Consider the following 23002-nt stretch of genomic DNA (forward strand, 5'->3'; position numbering starts at 1 on the left):
CTCAGAATTTCGAGAAGGAAATCTAGAAAGTAAACCTACCTAGAAGCAGGTTAAAAAGCTGTAGCCGACTGAAAATAATAATGCATCAGGAGTCGATGGATGGATAGCCAGTTAAGTTGTAGGCAGTCAAAAGACTTATGGTTAAATATAGAGGGAAGACTTCTCTATTATCAATGAATGCTGTAATAATGTATCAGGAGTCGATGGATGGATAGCCAGTTAAATTGTAGACAATCAATAGTTCTCTGGTTAAAAGATAGAGGGAAGACTTTTCTATTATCAATGAATGCTGTCCGATTTCAGTTTGACTCAATGATAAGAGACCTCAAATTTTAGCCAAATCCGCCACGAGGAGACCGTGATTACTACAATACTTTCAGAGCAGATAATATCTCTAGGTCATATCGTGAAAACCTTTGAAAAGCAGATCAACCTTCAGCATATCTTTGTCTATGCAAGATGGAAGACAACGCAAGAATCAGAACCAAGTCTGAGTTAAGAGACCTTTCAGGACGATCTAACCTTCATACTTGGTCTGAAACTCGATAATCAATACAAATAGGTTATACCGATAATTATGGATTGATTATTGTAAGCTGTAATGGCACATTTGTAGAAGTTATTGGTGGCAACGCTAACGTCGTTCGGTAGATGCAAGCGGAGGAATTTTTCTGGGAAAAAGAGGAAATTATTGGTTTCATGGATGAGTATTTTTGATTTCAGGCTGTCTTCAATAGCATTAGTGTTGACAGGATCGGCCAAGTTCTTATGTTTTAGCATTATGAGCGATTTGGGATTAAAAATCATAGGACAATCAGTCAGACACATAAGCATTTGAATAATAATCCTATCTGCTGATAGCTCCTCGGGAAACGCTATCAAACGCTATTATTTCCCAATCATGAGGTGAGTTTTGATGAGCAATTTCCCCCTTTGGCCTTCATTTGGAAGAGTTATGGGATCAAATTTTTTATTCTTGGTACACGGGGAGTTTCTTACGCACAGAGAGCAAAACTGTTAATGTGTAGCAGAATTGTGTAGCGAAAATTACCACCGACGGCCAGCCACGGGCATTAGTTACATGAAATAATATTTGAAATGTAAACCACAGGTATTTATTTATGGTCCAAAAAAAAATAATTTTATTTAACATAGCAAAATTTTGTATTTTGCTAATTGAGTTGGGTTTCTTAAAATTTCCAAAATATTGAAAAAATATTTATATTTCAGATAGTTTTTGAAATCCTAAAAACATTTTTTAAGCACATTTTTGTTTAAAATATTTAAATTTGTGTAGTTACATGGGAAACCACCAAATATTTACGTTTTATTTTTATTTTCATGGGATTAAAAGATTTGTTTATTTTCATAACACCACAGAAGCCACAGTAATTTCACAATTAGTTTTTGTTCTTTTTCGAAAAGCATTTTTGTCGTTATTTCTTATCAGCGTTGAAATATGTTAAAATTAAAATCTCAAACAAAAAACATAAAAATTACAACATAAATTTTGTTTTTATAAAAACAAAAAAAAAACAGACACATATAAAATTACAACAACAAGCAATAGCAGCATTTAGCAACACTTGATGATGAAGATGATGGTGAGGATTATTATGACCATAGATATGCACATAAATTATAATTTCTTTTTGTATTTTGGATTTTTGATTTTGTTTTTAGAAAAAATTTCTCTTTGGATTTTGTTACAACGACTATGAGACGACGATGAACATATGAAAATGCACCACACTCACCTTTCATAGAGACACGCTGAGTCCAATTGTGACTGGGACAAGGCCAAATTGTAACGGCCATCCGTTGGCGAATCCACAAAGCGATAGGATGCCACTCGACCAAACATGACCACGGAACCGTTCTACAAAACAAGAGGCAAAAATCACATGAGTTTTAGAAAAAAATAAAAATTTCGTTTTTTTTTTGTTCAAATAATAAGAATTAATTGCAGTTTTTTTTTTTCATAAGCCTATATGGAATTCGTAAGGCTTGTTGGCATACGTTTTCCGCTTAAGCTCTTAATGAAATAAATTTTTATTAATTATTACATGATTTAATTAGGAACTGGCGGAGGATAGAAGCTGCAATTCAGCGCCTCAATCACTGAGATTCAGTAAAAAACAACAAAAACAGCACACACACAGAATCAATCCACCATACACGTCTAACATTCACTAATTTTAAAATTCGACTAAAAAACAAGGGGCGTCTGCTCTACGAAACGCCTTCATTACGGACAGATGATGATGATTGTTTCGTTGTTTTTTGCTTGAATTTCATTTGAATTTTTTTGTTTTTATTCGATTTTTGTTTGGTGGAGCAACAAGAACAACAGCCACAGATATGCCGAAAGACAGACGAGAAGTGGGGGGCGGGCCTACCATGTTGTTCATTGCATTCATGACATTCTGAGGCATGAATGTTGTATGTCGAGGGGCAGTATGAAGAAAAATGTTAATGAAAATTGACCCAATGCTATCCAACCACCTACATCATAAGGGTTTCGTGTCAACTCAGTTTGTTCGGTTGGTCAGTTTCCATCATCAATCGAAACTTTTGTGGCATGTTTACATCTAAATTTTTTTGGGAAAATCGTAATGTTGTTGTATAACTTACATTGAATTGAATTGCCAAGTTTAGTTTTACTTTTATGGAATAACAAATACCTGTTGATAAAATCAACTCATGATTTGATTACTTCTTGGAAACCGATTTGTATACCCTACACCATAGGATGGGGGTATACTAATTTCATCGTTTTGTTTGTAACTCCTCGAAATATTCGTCTAAGACCCCATAAAGTATATATATTCTTGATCGTTATGACATTTTAAGTCGAACTAGCCATTCCCGTCTGTCCGTCCGTCCGTCTGTCTCTCGAAAGCACGCTTACTTTCGAAGGAATAAAGCTAGCCGCTTGAAATTTTGCACAAATACTTCTTGTTACTGTAGGTCGGTTGGGATTGTAAATGGGCTATATCGGTCCACGTTTTGATATAGCTGTCATATAAACCGATCTGGGATCTTGACTTCTTGAGCCGCTAGAGGGCACAATTCTTATCCAATTTGGCTGAAATTTTACATGAGGTGTTTTGTTATAACTTTTTACAACTGTGCTTAGAATAGTTCAAATCGGTTTATAACCTAATATAGCTGCCATATAAACCGATATGGGATCTTGACTTCTTGAGCCTCCACAGGGAGCAATTCCTATCCGATTTGGCAGAAATTTTGCATGAGATGTTTTATTATGACTTCCAACAACTACGCTGAGTATGGTTGAAATCGGCCTGTAACCTGATGTAGCTGCCATATAAACCGATCTGGGGTCTTGACTTCTTGAGCCACTAGAGGGCGCAATTATTATCCGATTTAGTTGAAATTTTACATGAGGTGTTTTGTTATAACTTTCTACAACTGTGCTTAGAATAGTTCAAATCGGTTTATAACCTAATATAGCTGCCATATAAACCGATATGGGATCTTGACTTCTTGAGCCTCAAAGGGCGCAAGTACTATCCGATTTGGCTGAAATTTTGTACAACGTCTTCTCTCATGACCTTTAACATACGTGTCGAATATGGCATGAACCGGTTTATAGCCCAATACAGCTCCCCTATAAACCGATCTCCCCATTTTACTTCTTCAGCCCCTGAAGTGCGCAATTCTTACTAGATTTGACTGAAATTTTACACAATGACTTCTACTGTTGTGTCCGTTATACAGTTCATTATGGTCCGAAATGAACCATAACTTCATATTGTTCCAATAACATAGCAATTCTTTTCTTTTATCCTTTGTTTGCCTAAAAAGAGATACCGTGGCAAGAGCTCGAAATTTTGAAATGTTCCGCCACCTCTTTGAGAGATCTGCGACAGTCGAGGGCGGTTTTTGAATTCAGAAATATCTTCTCCAGGGATTTAATGGCTGTCTGAGAAGATATTTATGCCAATCGTCGTTATGACATTACATCTAAGCCATTCAACCACTTCTGTAATTGCAAAGATCTCCGCTTGGTACACACTGCTGTGGTCAGGTATCCTTCTCGATATGACCAGTCCATATTCTTCATAGTACTCCTCACATCCACATTACCTGGAATCTCGGGCATTGTATCAAGGATAACTCAGCGTCCGTAGCCGCATAGCAGTGATCGCAACAATTATGGACATTAAATTCAGTGCATCATATAGTGTCGTCCTCAGTGCGGCTGTTATGTACAACAATTATGGACATCATGTAGCATTAAATTCAGTGCATCAGATGGTGTCGTCTTCAGTGCGGCTGTTATGCACAAACAAGCCATCCTTTGGATCCGGCTAACAGTAGGTGGACTTTTGAAGCCCCGTCCACCAAACTACAACACCATTTAGCATTATAGGTCTAACAACTGCAGTATATACCAAGTGCATGACACGCGGTTTTGACCCCCAACTTGTGCCAAAAGCTCTCTTGCAGGTATATAGGGCAAAAGTTGCCCTAACAAAAATGTTGTCGACTTATAAACATTAGTGGTTAAACTGATAACATCGGTGTGCTTATTCAATTTCATGAACTAATGGGGTCAATTTGACAACGCCGTGCTTAATTTTTTCTAAGGGTGTACTACCGTTGCATTTCTTTGGAATCAGTCTCCAAAATCTATGAGACTCCTCCGTATGTAAGTGAATGTTCTATCTGTAGTTAAGTTACCTGTTAAAAATCACAGTTACTAAACTTTAACGGTGCTGAGACTCCAGTCTAGCCTAGTCTTATTACATTTTCTAGATCCTTTTTTTTTTGATATACAGAAGATAATAGTTTGGTAAAAAAATCTGGTAAAAAATAGGTTTCGAAGCCATTCACCGTTGATAAAGCCATGCACCAAAAGTTGTCAAATTGAGACATTATTTGTGGTTGATGTGATACATGTTTGTGCCCACTTTTATGAACCAGTGGGGTCAATATTGACAAAGCGGTGGTTTTTTTTTTTCTATGGGTTTATTGGTACAAACCCTGTTTTATCCTGCCTCTTACCTATATGAGCTGGTAACTTTTGAGAGAGTTCACTGGTCACTTTTGCACTTTCAAGCCTTACAAGTCTTCTGGTCCCAATGGGCTTTATACCAAATGTTGTGCAGTAGGCTTTTAACTTGGGATTCTGGTGGTGGAAAAAGTTCTAACTAGACTTTTGAGAAAGGGTTTGGAGGCCACCGTAGCGCAGAGGTTAGCTTGTCCGCCTACGACGCTAAAAGCCTGGGTTCGAATCCTGGCGAGAACATCAGGAAAATTTTTCAGTGGAGGTTATCCCCTCCTAATGCTGGCGACATATGTGAGGTACATTGACAAGTAAAGACTTTTCTCAAAAATGTGTCGCTCTGCGACACGCCGTTCGGACTTGGGTTTAAAAAGAAGGCCCCCACACTGAGCTTAAACTTCAATTTGTCAGCACTCATTGATTTGTGAGAAGTTTGCCCTTGTTCCCATGTGCCTACATATGAGTGTGTTTTAAACATGACAAAATATTGAGAACCCTTCGTCTTCGGTCATGTTTACATATAAAATTCTAAACTACTGCTCTACGGATCGAATACCATCACCCTACCTTTGAAATTCCAACCCTGCCATGATCCTCTCAGAGATAAAAACCAATTTCAACTTGAAATAAATTTTCTTCGGCTATCAAGTTTAATATTCTTTGTTTTCTTCAACCTAACTCATCATACTGCCTCTTAAATGTAAACTGGAGGGGTTTCTCCACACTATGTGGAGACTCATCTCTTTCACTTCGGCATCGTCATCGGCTACATCGTTTAAATGTGAATTTGAATTCATTTATTAGATTCTGGCGGTATTGGGCGATATATGCGATTATGTTCTTTCTTAAATGAATTTTGTTTTTGTATTTCTTTTGCCGTCCATCTCTCCATGTTGTTGTTGTAGATCGGTATTCTGTTTTTGTTTGATATTGTAAATATATGCCACCCCTCGTTAAAGTCAGAGCAAAGCTATTGTTTGTCATTTTGTTTTTTTATTCAGTATTTGGATTTCAAATTAATTTGTTAAAAATCCGAAATGGGGTGTTTTGTTGCAGCAATAGCCAAATAACAAAACAAAGATGAGTCATGCAATTATTTGTATTAAATGTAAATTAATGTTAAATAGGATTTTAAGTAAAGAAATAAATTATTATAAATTATTTCATAGCAGACATTACAAAAAGTCAACTATGTAATGCATGATAATTAGGAAGTTTAATGGACAATTGGCCATAAAGAATTTTAATAATGGGATATGAAAACTATAACTTAATTGTTCATAAACATTTAAGCATTTTTTTTAATTCCCTCCTATACAACTGGATACATTTTTTAGTTTGATCTAAAATCAATCAGTTTAATACCAATGTTTTTTTTATTTTAACTTCAAACAATACAAATTTAATTTTCAAGTTTTTTTTTTGCCTTTTTTTTGTCTTTTCTTTCCACACCCAAAAAAAATTATTCGCAATTTTTTTTCTAGACCATGAGGGCAATGTAAAAAAAATTGCACGCATTTTCAAATTTAGAACAGAGACATATGTGCTTTTTTATGATATATGTATTCAAAGTCTGTTTTTTGCCATTTGTAGTAGTTTTTGTTTTGTCTAATGTGATCATTGTCGAAAGATCAATGAACCGCATCCAAAATTGTAGTAAAATCAAAAAAAAGAAAAGTGAATGAATTAAATACAGCCTATTAACAGAATATACAGATACAATGATTTCTGTCGATTTGAAAACGTCATCGATCATCATCTTATTAAGATACCAAACTGTTCGATATGGGAGGGAAAATCACTATTCATTGGAACGGAAATTATGGGAAAAAGTTGATTTATTTTTGCTCAATATGGGAAAATAATGATTGTCACAGATTGTAAATTTTACATGTTGTATGGTAGCACACTTGTGGGAACACACCTATATTCAACGTAAACGGTCGCAAAGATTTTGAAACAGGTCATTGTTTATTTTAAAATTTAATAAAGACTAGTAAAAAGGCATTAAGATCGGCCGGGCCGAACTTTGGATACCCCCCACCTCGGGTATATATGTAAACCCCATTTCGTCACAATCCGGAGAAAATTGGATAACTTAAGCACCCAAATTCGGAACGGACATTGAGTGGTCTAATAAATATAAGTCACTGTTGAATTTTTTATTTTAAATTTCAACAAAATCGTGTATTAAATAAAGCTTTTATGAGCTTCAGACCCTTAACCAGGATATTGGTGTATATGACAGCTTTATCTAAATAAAGTCCGATCTGAAGCATATTTGCGTCAGATGTTGGCAGGCCTAAAACTACTAACTGTTGCAAATTTCAGCGAAAACGGGTAATAAATAAAGCTTGTATGGGCTTCAGACCCTTTATCGGGAGATCGGTATATATGGTAGCTATATCCATATAAAGTCCGATCTGAACCATATTTGGGTCAGCAAAATCGGATGAAAAATAAAGTTTGTATGGGCATTAGACCATTTATCAGAAAATCGGTCTATATAGCAGCTATATTCAAATATGGTCCGATTTGGCCCGTTCAAGAACTTAACCAGCGTTCATCAAAAAGACGTATCTGTGCCAAATTTCAGCTCAATATCTCAAATTTTGCAGGCTCTACAGTGATCACAACAGACGGACGGACAGACACACGGACATTGCGTTAAAATTTTACGACGATCCGAAATATATTGAAATTGATATTTCGATGCAAACGGAATGACTAATTGAATATACCTATACTTATCCTACGGTGGTGGGTATAAAAAGGAATGAAAAATTTTAAAAAAATTAAATTTTCGATATACATATATTCGAATATCGAATCTATGAGTATTGAATTTACGAGTTTTTAAACACCGAATTTTCGAATATGAAATCTTCTCTTATCAAATTTTCGACTGTCGAATTTTCAAATATCGAATATTAGATTTCCAAATGTCGAATTTTCAAATATCGAACATCGAATTTTTGCATATTGAATTTTTCAATATCGAATTTTCGAGTATTCTGCGACACCTTGGCGCAGAGGTTAGCATTTCCGTCTATGACGCCGAACGCCTGAGTTCAAATCTCTGCGTGAATATCAGAAAAATTTTCAGTGGTGTTATATTCGACAAAGATGCGAATCTCGAATATCGAATTTTCGAATACCGATTTTTCGAACATCACTTTTTCGAATATCGAATTTTCGAATAATTAATTTTCGAATTTTCACATTTCGGATTTTCAAATATCGAATTTCCAAACATCGAATTTTCGCATATTGAATTTTTCAATATCAAATTTCGAGTATTCTGCGCCATTAAGGATAGCATATCCGCATATGACGACGAACGCCTGGGTTCAAATTCCGGCTTGAACAGCAGACAATTTTTCGGAATGGTTATCCACTTACAAATGCTGGCTACAATTATGAGCTATTCAGTCATATTGAAACTTCTCTAACAAGTGGTTCGCAATGCAGCACGCCGTTCGGAGGCCCCTTATCATTGAGCTTAGACTTTAATCGGACAGCACTCATTGATAGAAGAGACGTATTCCCTGCTCCTTAATGGAATATTCATGGACAAATTCTCAATTTTGCAAATTTTTTAACATTGAATTTTCGAATATTGTATTTTCGAACTTTGAATTTCCGAAAAATTTATATTCGAATATTGCTTTTCGTATATGGAATACTCGGATATGGAATTCTCTAGTTTTCGAATATTGAACATTTGAATATTGAATTTTGCCAAAAATCGAATATTAAATTTGCCTACATTCGAATACTGAATATTGGAATATTTTAATATTGAAATTTTGTATATTGAATATTTTCGATTAGTGATCGAAGATTCGAATTTTTGAATATGCAAATATTGTATTATTGAATGCTCGAATATTGCACTTTCAAATATTAAATATTCTAACATTCCAATATTAAATGTTCGAATTGTAATATTCTACTTTTAGATTTTCGTAAATAAAATTTTCAAATATTATATTTTTGAAAATTTTATTTTCAAAAATTAAAATTTCGAATATTGAAATGTTTAATTTTTAATTATACCATATATTTTTGAATATTGAAATTTGCGACTATTCGAATAATGCATTTTTGAACATTCTTACACTGAATTCAATTTTTGAATATTGAATTTTTTAAATGTTCGAATATAACATTGAATATTGAACATTTGAATATTGAGTTTTGCCAAAAATTCGAATATTAAATTTGCGTATATTCGAATACTGAATATTGGAATATTTTAATTTTTAATATTGAAATTTTGCATATTGATGTTTTGAATATGGAATTTTATTTATTATATTTTCGATTATCGACCGAATTCTCGAAGTTTCAAGTTTATTGTCGGCAAACCTCTAGCCTTTACTGCCAGTTTTCCCACTCTCTCATTAATATCCCCTTACCTCACTGTGGACCGGCACCCAAATGATGCGGATTTTGCTAATCGCGAAAACTGTTAAAGTCATTGATTGCAAACCATTAAGATCTTTGATTTTACCTTCCTGGATGTAATCGATCCAATAACCAATTGTCTGTACATGAGCAGATTCACAAATGAAGGTCTTATATTAGCACTGTTGAAGTTTACGCATTCCATAATCACTCGGATCTCCGCCAGAAGGACTGTGTTAAGTTCTGGTAGGCGATATAAGAGCTTGTTCTCTGGAGCTTCAATGTAGACAACAATACATATCTGCTATTTCCCTCAGATTCGAATCATCCGTATAGCAACAGCAGCCATGTGCTTTTTGAGCCGAGGTTCCTCCTATCCATTACTACATCCTTGTTATTAGTATTTTACACTCGACCTCCATTGTCGTCTGACGTATTTAGTGCACAACCTCTGTACAATCCCATCCTCCTATGATCACATCGTCTATTCGATTATAGCTAGGCCTGTTTCTACATTCAATCCATTCCCCCATCGTCTTAATCCTCTTACCCACTAGTGCTGCCTCATACAATGTTTAATCTGTATGTCTTTGACCTAAAGTCCAAAATCGTCTCTCTCGCCCTAGTCGGTTCTCATTGTCATTCTTAGGCCAAGACTTCATATCCGTTGAATTACGATCAACCATACTATCGAGGCGTATGTCATAATCAGGCTCATCATACTTTCGTAGAACCAGTAGACCATCTCGGCCTTTGGATGTTCTGCATAGTGGCCAATACCTATGAGCCAGTTCAGCTTCCTGTCCAAGATCAACTGTATCCAATATTGGGACTATTTTATATAAGAAACGTGGGTTCTCATATTGATCTATCTTCGTCTTCTGAGTGAACAGGCAAATCTCTGTCTTCTCAAGGTTGACGTTGAGACCTCTCCACCTTGTACATTTATATACCACTCCCTAGACCCTCTTGACCTCCTTACATGGAACATTGGATTCCTTTCGCTCAGAAGTGTAATAATTTCGTTGGTAAAGCAGACCTCCGCACTGTTTATAGTAGTCACCCATAGGAGCAATGATGGGTTGTTTTTTTTTTCTTGCAGCTCTATGCCATGAGAACCACACATATATATTTTCTTAAAGAGTATGGATAAGCCATATGCTACTCCTACTCTTTCATTTTAAACTTATTAAATTTACTTACTATCTACCATCATCGCTTGCCAATACGCCCACAGCTTAAGTGCTGATTTTCACCCAAAGATATTTTAAGCTTTTAGGGGTTTTCCTGCTTGGATACATTTAAATGTCAAAACAATTAAAGTCCTCGAAATACATAGTGGAGGAGTGGTCAAAGTAAAAGTAACAACTCTTGGCAGGCAACACGCCATTTCGAGGCGACGTTAGGAGAAGTTTGGGCTACTGATGAAAATGTCAAAGGTAAACAAAAACCAAATTCAAATAAACCAGGAGCCAAAAGAAATCTAAATAAGGAGCAAAATAGGAAATATTCCCTAAGCAAGCAGTGATTTAAACTTTTCGGTGACGTTGGCAATAGTGTGAGCCTAGATTGTTCCTCAGGGGATGGCAAAGAAAATTGAAAAAATTAAATATTAAATAAAGAGAAATATAATATAAAATAAAATGAAATAAAATTAAATAAACTAAAATAAAATGGAATATATGAAATAAATAAATAAAGTTTTAATTAGTTCAAATTAGTCGACATTATGCGATTTCCCTACAATTATTATTAGGGCAATTTTTATAAAATAACCGATTTTCTCAAACATTAATCATTTTTTAGGATTTATTGATATTAAAGAAATTTTCTATACATTGTAAGAAACATGGTGTCGTCTTTGAAATCACAAAATTTTTTACAAATTTAAAACTTATTACAAAAAACTGTAATTGTAATGAATTACGTTATTTTTATGACTGTTACGTTCTCTTTCCCACCTCGTTTCAGTATTGCACAAGACTTTACAAGGGATAATTCTGGATCCATTCATTGAAACACCATTATTTTATATTATCCGTGAAAAATATCCATTATTCTTCATTATTACCCTTTGCATGTTCGTATACAAAACTCACTTTCCCAAAGGGGAATTGTTGAAACGTCTTATTTTGGAAATGGCATAAAATTTTTAAAGCTCATATAAAAGTTATTTCCACACGCACGCATTTATTAATAACCACAATACACACATACGAGTTGAGGGTGATAAAAAGGCCTGTGTTTTGAATGCCTTATGGAGCTTATAGAAAAATAGAAGAAACAAATACTTTCACAGAAAAATTTTATTTTTCTAAAAATTTCGTCAACAATTGATTTTTATAGAAAATTTTGTCAAAATTTGATTTCGCCGAAATTTGTTTTGGTAAAAAATCTCTTCGAAATATGATTTTTATAGAAAATTCCGACTTTTGCACAAAATTTCTTTAAAATTTATAGATAATTTCATTAAAAATTGATGTTTATGAAAAATTCCATCGAAATATGATTTTCAATGAACATACATATACAAAATGTAGTCAAAATTTTTCGATTTTCATACAAAATTTCGTTGAATTGAATTTGACTTTCCTAGAAAATTTCGTCAAAATTTGATTTTCATAAAAAATTTCGTCGAAATTTGATTTTCATCAAAAAATGATTTTCACAAAAATTTCATCGAAAATTGTGTCCAAATTTGATTTTTGTACAAAATTTTGTCAAGATTTGACTTTTGTACAAAATTTCGCAAAATTTGGTTTTTCTTGAAATTTTATTTTCATTGAAAATTTTGTTGATCAAAATCAATCAAAATTAGATTTATGTATAAAATTTCGTTGAAATTTGACTTTCCTAGAAAATTTTGTCAAAATTTGATTTTCGTAAAAAATTTCGTGGACTTTTGATTTTCATCAAAAAATGGTTTTCACAAAAATTTCATCGAAAATTTTGTCCAAATTTGATTTTTGTACAAAATTTTGTCAAAATTGATTTTCACGGAAAATTTCATCAAAATTTGATATTCATAGAAAATTGCCTCGAAATTTGATTTTCACGAAAATTTTCATCAAAAATTGATTTTCATGGAAAATTTCATCGAAATATGACCGAAAATTTCGATTGATTTTTGTAAAAAATTTCATTGAAATTTGATTTTTGAAAAAAATTTCATCGAAATTTGATTTTTGAAAAAAATTCGTCGAAATTTGATTTTTATAAAAAATTTTATAAAAATTTAATTTTCACAGAAAATTTCGTCAAAATTTAACTTTTAAGAGGAAATTTTGCGAAATTAATTTTTAATTTTTTTTAATTTTCTATTAATTTTTACAGAAAGTTTAATCGAAATTTACATTTCAACGAAATTCTATTATAAAGGCCCTTACAAGGCCTCCTTACTTCTCCTTAAACGCCCCTTTAAAACCAACCACCTATCAACTTTTGCACCAGAGCTTAGTATCTCCCTTATGTCATTCACACTCTAGCACTCCATTAAAAATTCCTGTATCCAATACCAACGCCACCACCACCAGCCCTCAATACACCATTAATTCACTCATCCACAATGTCACCAAACGCACACACTCCATCTTATGGGAATTTTGTCAGGTGAAAAATAATAATAAAAAATAATGCATGGAAGTTCAAACTTGGACTTTCTATTCAGATGATATTTACTCACATGTAAAATTGTCGGCTGGGATATATGGTGACCATTCACAAATGTCAAAGCATCGGCATGTAATGGTGTGACGGTGCAGACACCTTCCACCAATGATATCAGACAATGACGGGCCTGTATCGAGGGACCAAAAAGTTGCAGACAATTTGTGTTAGCCGATCCAACCTGCAAATAGAGAATAAGGAGAAATGCAAATAAGTCAAATTATCAATTCAAAAAAAAAAAAAAAAAATCAATAAAATTTGATGATTGGAAAAAATATTCGAATTGGCACAGTGTGATGTGAGAGGCAAGGTAAGATTAAAGTGTTACAGTGATAAATAGACTAGAAAAGTTGTTTGTCAGCATGGCTATTTCAGAAAAATATTGACCAAATCAATTTTATAAAAAAAAATTTTATTTTCATGGGTCATTCTATTTGCAACACATTGAAATATCCATTTCCGACCCTATAAAAAATATATATAGTATAAATTCTTGATCGTCGAAAAAATAGAAGACGAACTAGCCAAGTCCGTCCGTCCGTTTGCCTGTTGAAATCACGTTACAGTCTTTAAAAATTGAGATAATTAGCTAAAACTTTGCACAGATTCTTTTTTTGCCCATAGTCAGATAAGTTCGAAGATGGGTTAAATCTCGCGAGCTAAAATCTTGGGCCCATAACGGGCGCATTTATTATCTGATTTCGCTGAAATTTGGCACAGTGGCCTATGTAAGTCTTTTCAACATCCGTGCTCTATATGGTTCCGATCGGTCTATATTTGGATATAGCTGTCATATATATCGATCTCTAGATTCAAGTCATTGAGCCCATAAAAGACGTATTTATTAATTGATTTCGCTTAAATTTGGCGCATTGAGGTGCGCTAGGCTCTTCGATATCCTTGTTCAATGTGGCGCCGATCTTTCCATATTTAGATATGGCTGCTACATAGACCGATTTTTGGATTTATGGTCTTCGGTCCATAAAAGGCGTATTTATCATCCGATTTCGCTAAAATATGACACAATGTGTTGCGTTAGGCCCCTCGACATTCACACTGAATATGGTCGAGATCTGGCTATATTTGGATATAGCTGCCTTATAGACCGATCACTCGATTTAGGTTCTATGGCCCATAAAAGGCGCACTTATTATCTGATTGGGCTTAAATTCGAAACAGTGACCTATGTAAGGCTTCTCAAAATCCGTGTCCAATATGGTTCCGATTGGTTTATATTTTGATATAGCTGCCATATATACCGATCTCCCGATTTTAGTCCTTGGGCCCATAAAAACAGCGTTTATTATTCGTTTTCGCTGAAATTTGGCACAGGGAGCTGTGTTAGGCCCTTCGACATGCGCGTTCAATATGGTTCCCATCGGTCTATATTTGGATATAGCGGATACCCGAGGCGGTGGGTATCCAAAGTTTGGCCCGTCCGAACTTAATGCCTTTTTACTTCTTTATCCCCTTCACCACCACTGTGGTACAGGGCATTATAATGCTTATAAGTAGAAGAGCTTGACCCATTGATATTTATAACGATCGACCCAGAATCTGTCCATGTATGCTTATAATCAAAGTACAGGTCGTCTTTGAAGTCCAATCGTCACGAAATTTTGCCACTTTAGTGGCCCAGGGACGAACGCTATGAAGATTAAGATATAGCTCCTATATATATGTATCGACCGATTTGCACTTATAAGACGGACGGGCATGGATAAATAAACAAAGAATGTCAAGACGATCTAGAAAATACATATATACTTTGTTGAGTCTCAGATCAATATTTCGATGTGTTGCAAAGGAATGACGAAATTAGCATACCCCATCTTATGGTCGATGTATTTTACATAAACCATTTTATATGGAAAGTCAATAACTTTTCACTTAACTCCTCAAAGTATACAATACTTTTTACCATCAAAACCGTTTAACAATTCTCAGTAAATTGTGGTGTTTTTTGTTGTAAATTTTTACGCTTGCTCTTATGACTTACCGCAATAGTTTACATAAACCGTAAAAGAGGATTAGATGGAAAGTCAATAACTTTTTACTTAACTCTTCAAAGTATGCAATAGTTTTTAAAATCACAAAATTATGGTGTTTTTTTGTTGTAAATATTGACACTTGCTCTTATGACTTACCTCAAAAGTTTACATAAACCGTAAAAGAGGATTAGACGGAAAGTCAATAAATTTTCACTTAACTCCTCAAAGTATGCAATAGTTTTTAGCATCAAAACCGTTTAGCAATTCTTACAAAACTATGTTTCTTTTTTTTGTTGTAAATTTTTACACTTGCTCTTATGACTTACCTCAATGGGATCATTGCCCAATTTCAAACGTCTTCCACCATCGCCGCTGTGTGTAACCTCCACCAGCATGGGTCCCTCCCGGTCTTGTGATATATTATTTGCTCCATTAGATGCACCCAGAGGTTTCTTTTTACGTCGCCTCGGTTGTGAGTCCGCAGGACGTCTTCTCACATGGAACATTATGGAACCTAAAATTAAAAGAAATCAAAAAAAGTTATTAAAGAAACTATTTTTTAATTTAATGCACAATAAAAAGAAATTACGGGTTAAATTCATTTTGTGTTGTCTTTTTTTTTATTATTTCCAAAAAATTTCATAAAATTTCCAGAATATTATGCGTCACATTTCCTTTAAATTCTCTACCCCCTAGAGAAATGTCTTAGCAAATTGAGCTTTTCCCAACGACTAATAATTGCAAATGCATTTTTGTCTTTTGGGAGAAAAATCTGAAATTCTATTGAACCAGAAAGAAAAAAAAAATAAAAATACTATAACCCAACACACATGCTGAGAAAAAAGACAAAGGCGACAATGTAAAATGAGTAAACGCCAAAACTTTGTTTGACATTTCCGTAGCTTATTTTAATGGGAATTTTATACAAACAAATTTGAATCATTTCCAATTAGATGGGAAAATAGAGTAAGAGGTAGAAAAATTAGTTGCAGAAAAATAACAGAAAAATGGTAAATCAATAGGTTATGAGATGTGTAGGGGATATTAAAATATAAAATTAAAAATATGGCCAGTGGGGATCCTTGTCTCATATCAATGATAAGGGACCTTCTTTTTATTTGCGAGTTCGAAAAGAGTGGCGCAGAACGAAACCAGTTAGTGGAGAAGTTTTATATGGCTAAATATCTTAGAAATCTCGCACAGTGGGAGAAAAACAAAAAAAAAAATAGTAAAAAATTTGGAACGGTTACAGCTTTTTGAATTTTGCAGATAAAAGTGACTCTAAAAACGGAAATCAAATTCTGCCCGAATTTTTTTACAAACATCTGCAAAATACCCCTTTCGGGCAAAGACGGTTTCCAAATCGGCATTTTTTAGTAAATTTGCTATTGAAGTTACAAATATTGTTAGGTGCAAAAAATTGTTTGCATGGGTTTAGAGAACATATGGAATAAAAACAAGTAGAATCGTGCTAAGTTCGACCGGACTGAATCTTGGAAATCCACCACCATGGATTTTGATAAAAATTTATAGAAAATAAATTTAGTTGAAGGGCAAAATTTTATACTATACACCAAAACTTCTGTCAACCCAGCAAGGTTCAAGAAATTTAATCGGGAGATCGGTTTATAACGGAGCTATATCAGATTATAGACCGACTTAGATCGTACTTGGCACAGTTGTTGGAAGTCATAACAGAACACTACATCAAAACTTCATCCAAATAGGACAAAAATTGCAGCATTTAAGGGCTCAAGAAGTCAAATCGGGAGATTGGTTTACATGGGAGCTATATCAGGTTAAAGACCGATTTTGACCGTATTTGGCACAATTGTTGGAAGTCTTAGCGGAACACAATACGCAAAATTTCAGCCAAATCGGACAAAAATTGCGGCTTGTAAGGGCTCAGGAAGTCCAATCGGGAAATCGGTTTATATGGGAGCTATATCTAAATCTGAACCGATACGGCCCATTTGGAATCCTCAACGACCTACATCAATATTAAGTATTTGTGCAAATTTTCAAGCGGCCAGCTTTACGCTTTCGACCGCTATCGTGATTTCGACAGACGGACGGACATGGCTAGATCGACTCAGAACGTCGAGACGATCAAGAACATATATACTTTATGGGGTTTTTAGCGAATATTTCGAGGTGTTACAAACGGAAAGAGTAGATTACTATACCCCATATCCTATGGTGGTGGGTATAAAAACATGTGTCCAATTGGGGGATCTGGGCTTTGGAATTTTTGAACTCGAGGGTTTTTTTTTAATTTTGTCTATTTTGAAGTACATATAAGTTGACATATCTTGTTCAAATTTAACTTAGAAAGCATTTAAAATGTGTCCTCTTCACAAGTGAAAAAGAAAAAAAAAGTTATTAAAGTAATCAATGAAAATACTTTTTTTATCAAAAAACTTACTTTTTTCATATTTTTTGACTTCCAAACTGTAAAAATTTTAACTGAATAATCAGATCTTGACAATTTGGCAGCAAAGTCATTGTAAATTTTGTCACGAATTTAAATCATAAAAATTAAAATCCAACCACAAATGCCTTCGCAAAATGCAAAATACGCAGCCAATCTAGACCTACATTTCAACAAAACAAAATCTTATATCCCCGAAACTAGTGGAGATACTGTATACCTCAAGCGGGCTTTTTTATAGGGATTTTTAAGCAAAATGAAGATTTGACAGCCCAAAAAAATTTTCGAAAAACCAACAGTTGACCAACTTTAGCGCCCGGACAACATTTGGCTTTGAAATGTCATTCAAATTTCAAAGAGATATCTCTACCCGTTCTCACACGGTATATCTTTTACTATTTTTTTTTTCGATTTTCTGTGTGTCGCCAGCATTGGTGAGGGGATAATCTGGGGATATATTTTTTCTAATCCTGTCGCCAGAATTCGAATCCTGACGCTCAACGTCATAGACGTCTCTGCCACGGTGGCCTCGGGAGTGACAAACATCTGAAATATCACTTTTTCAACCATATTTCGCCATTCAGGGAGTTTTAGCGATTTTTTAGGATTTTGGGAATTCCAGTTTTTAACATTAGGAACAATTTAAAATTAAATTGGGTTTTTATTTTTGATTATAGTCTATATCTACTTCAAAACTTTCTTTTGTCCTCAAAGTCTTCAAAGTGTCGCAGGAGGTCTATAAACTTTAGATAAAATTTTCAAACTTTGAGTTGTTATTGAATGGAGAGTAATAACCCTAAACACCGATACCCACATTTGTTGCAAACCACCATTTTATTCCCCATGCACTGTGCAAAGAACAGAAATGTCATGTATTTTCAACCAAACTCAGCGACCAAGCGTCTATGTTCTTCATGGCGTAGTTGCAATAAAGACGACAAATAATGTCATCCTCTTAGCCATAAAACTATGGAAATACGCATCATCATCAGATTTTAGAGTTTTTTTTATTGTTTTCTGTTTTGTTTTGTGTTTTTAAGGCGACTACTCAAACAAATGGAATAGAAATGCAAGTAAATCTCTCCTCACACAAAACATTAAAAAAAAAACAAATAAATAAACAAACAAAACTTAAGTTGAAGCTGAACTAAATCCCACAACGGATTCCATTGAATTAAAAACTTTTCGATAGACTCTTTAGCAGCACCCACTTGGAAAGTGTATGAGAGGTGGCTTAAAAGAACTAAAAGTGCTAGATTTGTAGAGGATTTAAATTGCCCATAATATGCTAGTAGTAGTGAATACCAGTGTAGTGTTTCACGTATGTATTACTCAAGTATTAGGGTGTCATGAAAACAAACAAAGATGTAGGAAGAGAAAAAATGAAATGGTGGTAAGAATGCTACAGATATAACATTCTCAAACACTAAACTACTTCATATGTATTTGTGTATGGTGTGATGTCTGTATATTTGGCCTAAAAATCATTTTGGGATTTTTTACATTTTTTTTTATATAACTGCTGCGTTATGAAAAAAGATTCTTCTGGCGATTTCATTTCAATACACTAAAACTTTATTGGATATAAAATTGAAAGCATCTCCATTTACATGACTAGTTTGTTAGTTCTATAATTTTTCAATCCACCCTTTTAAATCCACATATGTGTTTGCAGTCTTTTGGCAGTTTTCGTTAGTGTAGTGGAGTAGTAACATTGTATCAATAGAATAACAAAACAATCTATAAATAATACAACAAGCAACGACATAGAATTTTTCATACCAACACTCTCCCCTTTTCACCATCCAAAAATCACAGAGTAATGTGCTTTGTTTCATTTGCTTTGCAAAATTTAAACAAAAAATCTAAAACACATGACGAAAAACTTCAATCGACTTCTATTGAATGTTAAACGAAGCGTGTATACTTTTTTTATGGGAAAATGTAAAATTGAAAAATCATCATCATTTAAAGTTGTAAAAGTAGAAGCACAAAAGAAAGCACTGTTTTGAATTGGTTAAATTTTAGCTGAAATAAGGATCATGTATGTATTTTATTGCATATGTTTTTTGTGTGAAAATATTTAAAGCATACTTTTGGGTGATTGCGCGAAAGCAGACAAGACAGTACTTGGAGTGTTGGAGAGAAAATTTATGAACCCTTGAATAATGCAAGAAAGAGACGAGGTGAACAAAAAAGAGTTCATGGTTAAAATTCTGCTGAGATTTGAAAGGCTCTAGTGATACATCGGAGGCCACAGGGGTGCAAAGATTAGCATGTCCGCCTATGACGCCTAGGTTCAAATCCCGGCGTAAACATCAGAAATTTTTTCAGCGGTGATTATCCCCTAACTAATGCTGCTACATTTGTGAGGTCACCCGCCACGTTAAAACTTTTCTACCAAATGGTGTCGATATGCGGCTCGCCTTTCGGACTCGGCATAAAAAAGGAGACCCGTTATCATTTAACTTAAAAAAAAACTCTAATCGGACTACGCTCATTGATATGAGAGAAGTATTGTCTGTTCCTTAGTGGAATCATGGGATATTTAGTATTTAGTAGTGATACATCTAGATGGCGGAAAGTGCAAGCCAACCTCTCAGAGGAGGGAAGACGGAATAAGTGCAAGCGGGAGACAATGGAACTACTGATGAAAACACATTTTCCAGGCAGCCAGAAGGAGGTCGGCGAGGAAGTTATTGCAATACCCGCAGGAGCTGCGTCTACGGAAAATCTCATGGGTGACATTATTGACAAAGATAGGATAGAAGATTCGCATTTTCCAGCCATTTAAGTTGGCACAACCGTAGGAGTCCCTTAGAGTTACTCTGTCATGATTGGAACGGGCAAGGAGCCACGACAGAATGGCTTTTATCGCGAAGGTCGAAAAAAGGCTTTGCACCACGATAAGGAATTATAGGAAACAATAGAAAGATTAATGGAACTTAAGGTATAGGAGGGACTTAGAGTAGAGAACTTCAGTGGGGCACAAAAAGAATACGCCCATAGCTATGGGATACTTTCGGGATGTAAGGCGACATTTTACAATGTGGGAATAGGGTCGATAGTCACCGCCTTATACCGCATGGGGTTCGTCTCGAATATCTCCCGGTGTACGAATAATAAGCTATGCAGCAGGATTGTCAGCGGGGACTTAGGAGATAGTGTGGTCAGAAGGTGGGTAATAAAGAGAAATCCTGAAGAAGAAGGAACGTTTCATAGACTTTCTTGAACCTCGTGATAAACGAAGTCCTATGGATCTAAATAGGAATGGCGCGAGACTTATCGCTACACACTGCTACAACAACGAAAGTACTGATTCGAAGCAATTTTCTGTCGATGATCAGCGTGATCATGGAAAGAACGTAAAGGCTACGGGAGTAAACTATCGAGATGGGCTACGGGAAATGGGCTGAAGATTAGGACGAGCTAGAGAGCTGGTACTCATTACTCGAAGTTATAAGACATCGGTTTTTTGCCTAACGTCTTTGGACTACTCTGCAGCTGCCGAAAAAGGCAAAATATGTAGACCTAGTCCTATAGAAAGATGTTCGGTTGGAATTAGGGGGTTGGCCCTAAGACAATTAACTGAATGTACATGGCCATTGAGATTAGGGCTGACACATGGAGTAGGGGTATGATGGAAGACTTTGGAAAGGTGCAAATACAGGCCTGCTCCCGAAACACGGACGATGATTTGCTGAAGGTAAACGGCCATTGTAAGACTAGTGCTGGCATATGGCGCAGGCTTAGCAAAGGTGGACTCCTACTAGGGTGCTACAAAATCAGTGCTGACATGTAGGACGTGGAAGGCTATGGAAAAGTGGACTCTTACCAGAGAGTTACATAAGTTGGAAAGATTGCCTACCTCGGAATCACGGAAGATGGTTTAATGGATGTAAACGGACACTGAGACCAGTACTGACGTATGGGTTACTGGTATGGTGGAAGGCTCTGGAAAAGTGGGCCTGGTACATAAGAGAAAATTATTTCAAAAAGAACAAAATATGTGCGCCCGTTTGTCGAGTAGTTATGACCGCGGTATGGGCGTTTATAACTACTCCAAAGAAGGACGAAGGAACTGCTGACTTTTGATAAGAGGTCACTGAGCCCTATTACGAGTGTTATAAACGAGTGCTGCGCGATAGCCTATATGGCTGTCTCATGTACGTAGCATTTTGATTACTGGAGTAGTTGTCTGGACGAGGATGAGGAGGAGACTATTAAGAACTTCTTTTGTTCATGTTTGAATGTACAGGGGTGCAGGCTTTTCGTCATTGAGATACGTTTTGCAAATATATCGCTAGGAGGTCTTCTTAGATAAGTAGACAAGACGAGATGGTTTCAACAGGGGAGCGATGAAATTCTACTTACGCTCTCATGTCTTAGTAGACACTCAAAACCACTGTTTTTCATAAACCGAGCTGAGGAGGTCATGGATCGGTGCTGCTTCAGAGATACGCATGAGGAATGTAAAAGTCAGTACTATAGTACTTTTTTCAGTACTTTTTCGACTCAAGGAATACCGAAGATAATTTAGTTCAATGAAAAAATAAATTTTTAGGAAACAAAATTAACTTTAATTTTTTTTTATAATGAAAATGTTTTGATTCACCAAGAAGTTCAAGAAGAAGCCCGAAAGAAGATAAGTTCTAGACTTATACCGTCTAATGCTAATGCTATTTTTATGCAAATTTAGGTAAAGTACTCTACTTAGCTCTTCATCCCCATATTTTTTACCCAGATTCTATTTTCCTTTTCTGACCATGACCTTCATTCTAGCTAGGATATCAAATGAACCAAAACTGGCCCATGAATGGACCTTTAAGATAGACTACCCATTCAATCTAAACCATAACCCAGACCTTAATGGCAAAGCTATCTGTCCACCGTTATTGAGCTAAAATTAAATACAGGTCAGCTTTTATACTCACGACCGGGGTCATATAGTTCTGTTCCAAAATTCCTATTTTTCATGTTAGCGCGTATCCGTATTTATTTTTTTGTAGTCCTAAATAAAATCCTGGCTACGACCATCGGTCCATAGGAGCTGTATTTTTTACCCGATTTCGCTGAAATTTAGCACAGTAAGTTGTCTTGGAGCCTTCGATATGTTTTAAATATGGTCAGGAACGGACAATATCTTGATATAACCCCCATAAATACCGATCCCCCTATTTGAGGTCTAAGTTATTAGCTGATTTCGCTGAAATTCGGAACAGCGTGCTGTCTTGAGGTACTCGACATCTATATCTAATATAATCCAAATCGGGCAATACCGTGATATAGACCTCAAATACCCGTACACATCCTTCCAGAAAATGCTGCGTCTCGGATATGAGGGGGTTATATCAAGACATTGTCCGATCTTGACTCTATTTAAAACGGATATCGAGGGCTTCAAGACAACTTACTGTGCCAAATTCCAGCGAAATAGGGTACAAAATTGTATTTATATACACCGATCTC

The 23002-nt window shown here is 35.2% G+C and overlaps 1 protein-coding gene across 7 annotated transcripts in view; it reads right to left on the reverse strand.

Annotated features, from left to right (window-relative positions):
• Positions 1-23002, reverse strand: part of LOC106084304 (afadin) — a 192147-nt gene that overhangs the window by 27824 nt on the left and 141321 nt on the right. For 6 of the 7 annotated variants that reach the window (XM_013247877.2, XM_013247876.2, XM_013247874.2 and 3 more), the window contains 3 exons: positions 15429-15616; positions 13128-13292; positions 1758-1879 (listed from right to left, as the gene is read on the reverse strand). In XM_013247877.2, coding sequence (XP_013103331.2) covers positions 1758-1879; positions 13128-13292; positions 15429-15616 — 475 coding nt within the window. Of the gene's footprint in view, positions 1-1757; positions 1880-13127; positions 13293-15428; positions 15617-15691; positions 15818-23002 lie in introns of those variants that run through there. The other variant, XM_013247879.2, reaches the window with a different exon arrangement.

Source organism: Stomoxys calcitrans, chromosome 2 (assembly GCF_963082655.1).
Source record: "Stomoxys calcitrans chromosome 2, idStoCalc2.1, whole genome shotgun sequence".
NCBI classification, from domain to species: Eukaryota; Metazoa; Arthropoda; class Insecta; order Diptera; family Muscidae; genus Stomoxys; species Stomoxys calcitrans.